We start from the raw sequence: 9,695 nt of genomic DNA on the forward strand, positions 1-9,695 counted from the left end.
CATCCCACTTTATTGTTTCTAACCCTAACCTCTGGCCAGGGTACGTCACTGGGGTGAAATGGGTCAGGAAGACACCATGATCACAGGCACCAGATCACAAGACAGAAAGCCTGTAATTTCTGAGACCTTACTCAAAGCTGAACCAACATCTTAAAAGCTGAAAACTGTGGGCATCTATGACCCCCAGACCAAAATAAAGAATTGAGTAAAGGAACATAACAAAAACACATGAAAATTACAGTATACATTTGAAGAGAAATCACCCAAAGAGAGAAATGTCATTCTAAAAATAATTCTTATCTTCAAAAACTTATATACAACTGATATCTCTCTTGCTAAATAACAGTAAAAAAATTAAAACATACATTCAAAGGAGAAAAGAGTTTGAGAGAAAATTATATATATATATTTTTTTTTTCATACATTATAATTTTATTTTTGTGTACACATTTGTTTTAACAGTCACTGAATTTCTAGGCCAGGTTCAGGTAACTGAAGGGCCTTTATAAATAGTTTATATTGTTTAGATCCAAGGTATCCTGCAAACATAGTCTGGAGCAAAATGGGAAATAACATCTTTCTAAAGATAGGCTTAGAAACTCTAGTCCAGTAAGTTAAGATGTTTCCTTTCTCTGGTAGCGGGGCTGACTCATACCTGGCCGCTAAGCCACCATTCACAGGTATAGCCAAGATAATAGGGTACAGACCACCCAGAACAAGACCAACCAGTCCACCCCGTGTTATGGTACAGGTTTCACAATTCAAATCACCTGTAATCAAAGGTAAATTTACAAAACCTCTGTAAGATAAGTCTGCAGTCAAAAATGGGATCACTGCCATTGGTAAGCCAGCAGCTATACGAGTCTGGGTCACATTTAAGATGTGTCGAAAAAGACTAGTTGCTATTAGACCACAGAGACCAGCGTTAAGTCCAACATATGCTGATCCATGTTCGAGCAGATTCCTCTCTGCTTCTGGGAGTTGGTTAATTTTTCTGGTTATGGTATTGAATATTAAGTCTTCCTTGACAGTATCATGTGGTTCATGATTTTCCATCTTGAGCCTTAAAATATTTTTCAATAGTATATATCTTATGCTCTCCTCACAGCACTCGGTGCCTGCACCATTCCTCTGCAGGCCACGCTGGGAGCTCACTCCAACTTTTGTTCTCCTACCCTGAACGCAGCCATCTTTGGCTCGAGAGAAAATTATAAAACAACAAAAGCAAACACAAAATGTTCAGGGGGTAGGGAGTGTGTTTGGTGAAGTTCCTTCAATTCAGGCTTCATAAACCTCCCACAATGTTCCAATAAATATAAGTTCACAATAAAAGTCACAAAACTCAGGGTAAGAAAAGCCACCGTTTGTGAAAATCAGCTAGGAACAACAGTGACAACAATAAAACAGACTCTAGAATCTGGAATTATCAAATAGAGAATTATAAAACAACTATTTTTAGTATGTTTAAAGAATTAGAGAAAGGAGTTTATTAAATAAATAAGGAGCTAAGACTATCAAACATGACTAGGCCAATTTGAAAAACAATTAAATATAACTTCTTGAAATTAACAATGAAATAACTGAGAAGTTCAACAATAGTGACTGGAAAGAGAGAAACCTTCTGGGGTAATTGTAAGGTTTTAAATTTTGTTGTGGGTGGTTGTTAAATAGAAATGAGTAAACTCCAGAGTACAGAGTCAGAAGGCCAAACACAGATTTAATGAGTCAAGCATTCAGAGGGAAACAGAAACTAGAAGGCAAAAAAGACAGAATATTCAAAAGTCAATGGGTGAAAATTCTCCAGAACTGCTGAAAGACATGAAATCTCATTTTAAAGATCTCCAAGATTCCAAGATTAATCATAGTAAAACTGCAGAACACCAAAAATAAACTGAAGACCTCAACAGCAACCAGAGATGAGAGAGATTACCTGCATGGTCATAATAATTAAATTGATAACTAATATCTCAACAGTAGCAGTGAAGTCAGAAGACAATATAATGCAATTTTTCCTAAGTGATGATGACAAAAAGTAAGTACAGTAAAATCCCCATGCAGTAATGCATTTCTTCATAAAGTAAATACATATATAATTCAAATGAAGATAGACTCTTCTCTGGCTCCAATTCTTACCATGTATAGATCAAAGATTAAAGAGGAAAACAAGTGGAAAAAAGATGATTCCCAATTTCCCCAACTAAGAGATTCTTACTTACAATCACTGTTACTCTCTTGGAAATCTCAGCCCACCATGGGATCCAGAATTACCCCATCAATACTTAAGCTGAAGTATACACCTGGCCACTAGATTGTGCCCAAGTAATTCTGAGATCAACATTGATTTGCATCTTACAGCCAGAACTTGGGAACTCCTAGCCAGGAATTTCAATCAAATTATGTCAACCTTAAAATAATGTGACCCTGCATTTTATAAAAATGAGTATTTGGGCTTATGCTTATTGTATTATGTTTGAGTTGTACTGCATTACCTTAAAATTGTACACTAATATGAGCTATATCTCAGGAACAGAGATGAAATAAAGATATTTTTAACTATTAGAAATATGAGTTTACCACTGTTAAAACTTTGCTGAAGAAAATGTTAAAGTATATGTCTCAAGAAGAAAATAGCAAAAGTAGTTCTAACATACAGGAAGGAATATGATTGAAATAAAAAACAAATATGTTGTGCTCACTTTGGTGGCACATAAACTGAAATAAAAAGTAAATATATAAACTTATATAAAAGCTGACTCTATAAAACAGTAATAAAGTGTCTAATTTATAATTTAATGAAAAAGAGAGAGCTAAAAGGGTGGACATCTAGACACTGGTTAGAGGTGAATAGAATTAAACCATTACAAGGTCTTATATTTTGGGGGAGAAAGGTAAAATATTAATTAACTTTATATTGTGTTATGTATATATTTTTAAAATTTCAAAGGTAGCTAAAGAATAGAAAATCTTTAAAAGCAGTAGAAGAGGAAAATAAGATACATCAATTCAAATAAAGGCAAGAAAGGAGGAAAGAAGAACACAAAAAGAGAAAAATAAAAAGGAATCATAAAATGGAAGAAATAAAACTAATATATGAGTAATTATAATAAATAAAAATAAACTCTGGTTAAAAGGCATAGATTATCAAAAAGGATTTTTTTAAAAAGAACATAAAAATATGGAAAAATTATATAAGATGTAAACATTAACAAAGAAAAATCATTTAGCTGTGTCCACATTAGGCAAAAATGGGACTTTTTTTTAAGATTTTATTTATTTATTTGTCAGAGAAAGAGAAGGAGAGAGAGCGAGCACAGGCAGACAGAGTGGCAGGCAGAGGCAGAGGGAGAAGCAGGCTCCCTGCCGAGCAAGGAGCCCGATGTGGGACTCCATCCCAGGATGCTGGGATCATGACCTGGGCCAAAGGCAGCTGCTTAACCAACTGAGCCACCCAGGCATCCCCAAAATAGACTTTAAAGCAAAGGCATTACTAGAGATAGAATAATTTCATAATGGTAAAAGTATTCACTTCTCCAAAAAGATATAATTTTACATTTGAGTATACCCAATAAAATAGTTTAAAATGCATAAAGCAAAAAACAAAAGACTACTGGGAGAAAGAACATCTACAATGACATTGTGAAATTTTAACACATCTCTCTCAGAAATTGATACTTGGGTTGTGTAAGACATATACAGGATCTGCAACCAACAATTTGGTAATTTTTTTTTTAACAAACATACAGGGGATATTTATGAAAACTGGTCACATACTAAGCCATAAAGCAATCATCAACTACTTTCAATAATTAAATTAATTATAAATTACAAATTAAATAATTTGTATCACAAAGACCAGATGTTTCTGACACAATGCAATTAAAAATTAAACATATGAATGGAAAACAAGGGTGTGCACATGTATGTGTGCACATATACAAGTCTCTAAATTATTCATGGGTAAAGAGAGAAGAACCCCTAATGGAAATTACAGAATATTTTTTAAAGACGCATTTATTTATTTTGGGGGGTGGGGAAGGGCAGAAGAAGAGGGAGAGTCAATCAGATTCCACACTGAACATGGAGCCCAATGTGGGGCTTGATCTTACAACCTGGTGATCATGACCTGAGCCAAAACCAAGATCACGACACTTAACTGACTGTGCCACCCAGGTGCCCCAGAAATTACAGAATATTTAGAACTGAATAGCAATGAAACTATTGCCATTCATCAAACTTTGTAAAACACAGGCAAAGTGATACTTAGAAAAAAAATTATATGTTTAAGTACTTAGAAAGGAGGAAATGGTGAAACCTAGTAAGGCAAGCAAACAAGCTAGGAAGTGAGGGGGGAAAACACAAGAGAATAAACCTGAATAAAATATAGGAAAGTAGTTAAAAAATAAGGTTAGGAAAATAAACAAAGTTATTAACAAGGTATTCCAACAGATAGCTTCCAGTATTTTGGCCCATATTTATACTCAACGTTGAAAACCCCCCAAATGCTGAGAGCTTCCAAATACATTTTTATACACTAGCTCTCTCAATCACTGAAATGCAACCAAAGATTATCAAATATGTAAGGAAAGCCTATCAAAGCCTGTAAGGAAGACAAATCAAATTGAACGAATGAGAAAGGCATAGAGATTCCTCAGAAAGTGAAGAAAAAATTTAAAAGTTATCAGTATCTTCAAAGATATGAGAAAAGACAAAGCTTTAATGAAGCAATTGCAGAGTGCTAGAATAAGAGGAGCATGCAGGAAACAAAATTCAGTGTATGGTAGCAGAAATAAAAATTAGGAAGGGAGACTGCTAACCAAATTGAAGAAAATATACCACAGAGTAAAAAGACAATAAATATTTTTTTAATTTTTTTTTCAGCATAACAGTATTCCTTGTTTTTGCCCCACACCCAGTGCTCCATGCAATCGCTGCCCTCTCCAATACCCACCACCTGGTTCCCCCAACCTCCCACCCCCCGCTGCTTCAAACCCCTCAGATTGTTTTTCAGAGTCCATAGTCTCTCATGGTTCACCTCCCCTTCCAATTTCCCCCAACTCCCTTCTCCTCTCTAACTCCCCTTGTCCTCCATGCTATTTGTTAGGCTCCACAAATAAGTGAAACCATATGATAATTGACTCTCTCTGCTTGACTTATTTCACTCAGCATAATGTCTTCCAGTCCTGTCCATGTTGCTACAAAAGTTGGGTATTCTCCTTTCTGATGGAGGTATAATACTCCATAGTGTATATGGACCACATCTTCCTTATCCATTCGTCTGTTGAAGGGCATCTTGGTTCTTTCCACAGTTTGGCGACCGTGCCCATTGCTGCTATAAACATTGGGGTACAGATGGCCCTTCTTTACACTCTATCTGTATCTTTGGGGTAAATACCCAGTAGTGCAATGGCAGGGTCATAGGGAAGCTCTATTTTTAATTTCTCGAGGAATCTCCACACTGCTCTCCAAAGTGGCTGCACCAACTTGCATTTGCAGAAACAGTGTAAGTGGGTTCCCCTTTCTCCACATCCTCTCCAACACATGTTGTTTCCTGTCTTGGTAATTTTGGCCATTCTAACTGGTGTAAGGTGGTATCTCAATGTGGTTTTAATTTGAATCTCCGTGGTGGTTAGTGATGATGAACATTTTTTCATGTGTCTGATAGCCATCTGTATGTCTTCATTGGAGAAGTGCCTGTTCATATCTTCTGCCCATTTTTTGATATGATTGTCTGTTTTGTGTGTGTTGAGTTTGAGGAGTTCTTTATAGATCCTGGATATCAACCTTTTGTCTGTACTGTCATTTGCAAATATCTTCTCCCATTCCGTGGGTTGCCTCTTTGTTTTGTTGACTGTTTCCTTTGCTGTGCAGAAGCTTTTGATTTTGATGAAGTCCCAAAAGCTTATTTTGGCTTTTGTTTCCTTTGCCTTTGTAGACATATCTTGAAAGAAGTTGCTGTGGCTGATATTGAAGAGATTACTGCAATATGTTCTCCTCTAGGATTCTGATGGATTCTTGTCTCACATTGAGGTCTTTTATCCATTTTGAGTTTATTTTTGTGTATGGTCTAAGAGAATGGTCGAGTTTCATTCTTCTACATATAGCTGTCCAGTTTTCCCAGCACCATTTATTGAAGAGACTCTCTTTTTTCCACTGTATATTTTTTCCTGTTTTGTCGAAGATTATTTGACCATAGAGTTGAGGGTCCATATCTGGTCTCTCTCTGTTCCACTGGTCTATGTGTCTGTTTTTATGCCAGTACCATGCTGTCTTGGTGATCACAGCTTTGTAGTAAAGCTTGAAATCAGGTAATGTGATGCCCCCAGTTTTATTTTTGTTTTTCAAAAATATTTTTTTATTTTTATTTTATATTTCCTTAGCGAATCGGGGTCTCCTCTGGTTCCATACAAATTTCTGGATTATTTGCTCCAGCTCTTTGAAAAATACTGGTGGAATTTTGATCGGAATGGCATTAAAAGTATAGATGGCTCTAGGCAGTATAGACATTTTAACAATGTTTATTCTTCTGATCCAAGAGCATGGAATGCTCTTCCACCTTTTTGTGTCTTCCTCAATTTCTTTCATGAGTGTTCTGTAGTTCCTCGAGTACAGATCCTTTACCTCTTTGGTTAGGTTTATTCCCAGGTATCTTATGGTTCTTGGTGCTATAGTAAATGGAATCGATTCTCTAATTTCCCTTTCTGTGTTTTCATTGTTAGTGTATAAGAAAGCAACTGATTTCTGTACGTTAACTTTGTATCCTGCCACATTACTGAATTGCTGTATGAGTTCTAGTAGTTTGGGGGTGGAGTCTTTTGGGTTTTCCATATAAAGAATCATGTCATCTGCGAAGAGACAGAGTTTGACTTCTTCATTGCCAATTTGGATACCTTTTATTTCTCTTTGTTGTCTGATTGCTGTTGCTAGGACTTCTAATACTATGTTGAACAAGAGTGGTGAGAGTGGGCATCCTTGTCGTGCTCCTGATCTCAGCGGGAAGGCTGCGAGCTTTTTCCCATTGAGGATGATATTTGCTGTGGGTCTTTCATAGATAGATTTTATGAGGTTCAGGAATGTTCCCTCTATCCCTATACTTTGAAGCATTTTAATCAGGAACTGATGCTGGATTTTGTCAAATGCTTTTTCTGCATCAATTGAGAGGACCATGTGGTTCTTCTCTCTTCTCTTATTAATTTGTTCTATCACATTGATTGATTTGCGAATGTTGAACCATCCTTGTAGCCCAGGAATGAATCCCACCTGGTCATGGTGGATAATCTTTTTAATATGCTGTTGGATCCTGTTTGCTAGGATCTTGTTGAGAATCTTAGCATCCATATTCATCAGTGATATTGGTCTGAAATTCTCCTTTTTGGTAGGGTCTTTGCCTGGTTTGGGGATCAGGGTAATGCTGGCTTCATAGAAAGAGTCTGGAAGTTTTCCTTCTGCTTCAATTTTTTGAAACAGCTTCAGGAGAATAGGTATTATTTCTTCTTTGAAAGTTTGGTAAAATTCCCCAGGGAATCCATCAGGTCCTGGGCTCTTGTTTTTTGGGAGGTTTTTGATCACTGCTTCAATCTCGTTACTAGATATCAGTCTATTCAGGTTGTCAATTTCTTCCTGGTTCAATTATGGGAGTTTATAGTTTTCCAGGAATGCATCCATTTCATCTAGGTTGCTTAGCTTATTGGCATGTAACTGTTGATAATAATTTCTGATGATTGTTTCTACTTCCTTGGTGTTAGTTGTGATCTCTCCCTTTTCATTCATAATTTTATGAATTTGGGCTTTCTCTCTTTTATTTTGGATTAGCGTGGCCAATGGTTTATCAATCTTACTGATTCTTTCAAAAAACCAGCTTCTAGTTTCATTGATACGTTCTACTGTATCTCTGGTTTCTACCTCATTGATCTCAGCTCTAATCTTGATTATTTCCCTTCTTATGTGTGGAGTTGGTTTGATTTGTTGTTGATTCTCCAGTTCTTTAAGGTGTAGAGACAGCTGGTGTGTTCTGGATTTTTCCATTTTTTTGAGGGAGGCTTGGATGGCTATGTATTTCCCCCTTAGGACTGCCTTTGCTGTATCCCATAGGTTTTGGACCGAAGTGCCTTCATTCTCATGGGTTTCCATGAATTGTTTAAGTTCTTCTTTGATCTCCTGGTTGATCCAAGCATTCTTAAGCAAGGTGGTCTTTAGCTTCCAGGTGTTTGAGTTCCTTCGGAACTTTTCCTTGTGACTGAGCTCCAGTTTCAAAGCATTGTGATCTGAGAATAAGCAGGGAATGATCTCAGTCTTTTGTTATCAGTAGAGTCCTGATTTGTGACCCAGTATGTGGTCTATTCTTGAGAAGGTTCCATGTGCACTTGAGAAGAATGAGTATTCTGTTGTTTTAGGGTGGAATGTTCTGTATATATCTATGAGGTCCATCTGGTCCAATGTGTCATTCAATGCTCGTATTTCTTTATTGATTTTCTGCTTCAATGATCTATTTCTGAGAGAGGCATGTTAAGATCTCCTACTATTAATGTATTCATATCAATATGACTCTTTATCTTGATTAACAGTTTTCTTATGTAATTGGCTGCTCCCATATTGGGGGCATAGATATTTACAGTTGTTAGATCATCTTGTTGTATAGTCCCTTTAAGAATTATGTACTGTCCTTCTGTATCTCTGACTACAGTCTTTAGTTTAAAATCTAATTTATCTGATATGAGAATCACTACCCTGGCCTTCTTTTGTGGCCCATTGGCATGAAAGATGCTTCTCCAACCCCTCACTTTCAGTCTGGGTGTATCTTTAGGTTCAAAATGGGTCTCTTGCAGACAACATATGGATGGGTCCTGTCGTTTTATCCAATCTGCAACCCTGTGTCATTTTATGGGTGCATTTAGGCCATTCACATTGAGAGTGATTATTGATAGATACGTTTTTATTGACATCGTGTACCTTTGAAGTCTTTCTTTCTGTATCTCTATATTTCTGTTCAATGCTATTCTTAGGATTTTTCCTCTTTTATAGAACCTCCCTTAATATTTCCTGCAGTGTTGGCTTGGTGGTTGCATAATCTTTTAAGCCTTGCTGGTCTTGGAAACTCTTTATCTCTCTATCCATTTTGAATGTCAGTCTTGCTGGATAAAGTATTCTTGGCTGCATGTTCTTCTCATTTAGTGCCCTGAATATATCTTGCCAGCCCTTTCTGGCTTGCCAGGTCTCTGTGGACAGGTTTGACATTATTCTAATGGGCTTTTCTCTGTAAGTAAGGAGCCTCTTTGTCCTAGCGGCTTTCAAGAGATTATATCTACAATTATGATTCCTCAATTTGACTATCAGGTGCCTTGATGTTTTTCTGGAATCTATAATCTTGGGTGGAGAACGTTCGGCCTCTAGTACATGAACACTGGTTCCATTCGTGAGATTGGGAAAATTTTCATGAAGAACTTGTTCCACTATATCTTCTAGACTTCTTTCTTTCTCCTCCCCTTCAGGGATTCCAATAATTCTGACGTTGGAATGTTTCATGGCATCATTTATTTCCCTGATTCTGTTTTCGTGACTTCTAAGCTGTTTGTGCCAGGTTTCCTCCTGATCCTTTCTCTCTATCTGTTTGTCCTCTAGATCACTAATTCTATCTTCTGTCTCAGTTACCCTAGCTTTGAGAGAATTTAGATTAGATAGGAATTCATTGAGAGCATTAT

At 36.7% G+C, this 9,695-nt stretch overlaps 1 protein-coding gene across 1 annotated transcript; it reads right to left on the minus strand.

Annotated features, from left to right (window-relative positions):
- Positions 1–408: 408 nt before the first annotated feature.
- Positions 409–1,191, minus strand: LOC116855755 (transmembrane protein 126A-like). Its single transcript, XM_032838743.1, has one exon. The coding sequence runs from the start codon at positions 1,054–1,056 to the stop codon at positions 463–465; it is 594 nt and encodes a 197-aa protein (XP_032694634.1). The 5' UTR covers positions 1,057–1,191; the 3' UTR covers positions 409–462.
- Between the last annotated feature and the right edge of the window lie 8,504 nt (positions 1,192–9,695).

This window comes from Lontra canadensis, unplaced genomic scaffold (assembly GCF_010015895.1).
Source record: "Lontra canadensis isolate GAN:19392208 unplaced genomic scaffold, GSC_riverotter_1.0 scaffold106, whole genome shotgun sequence".
Lineage (NCBI taxonomy): Eukaryota > Metazoa > Chordata > Mammalia > Carnivora > Mustelidae > Lontra > Lontra canadensis.

Coding starts and splice junctions, on each gene's coding strand:
- LOC116855755 (XM_032838743.1), bottom strand. CDS start 1,056: ATGGAAAATCATGAACCACATGATACTGTCAAGGAAGACTTAATATTC.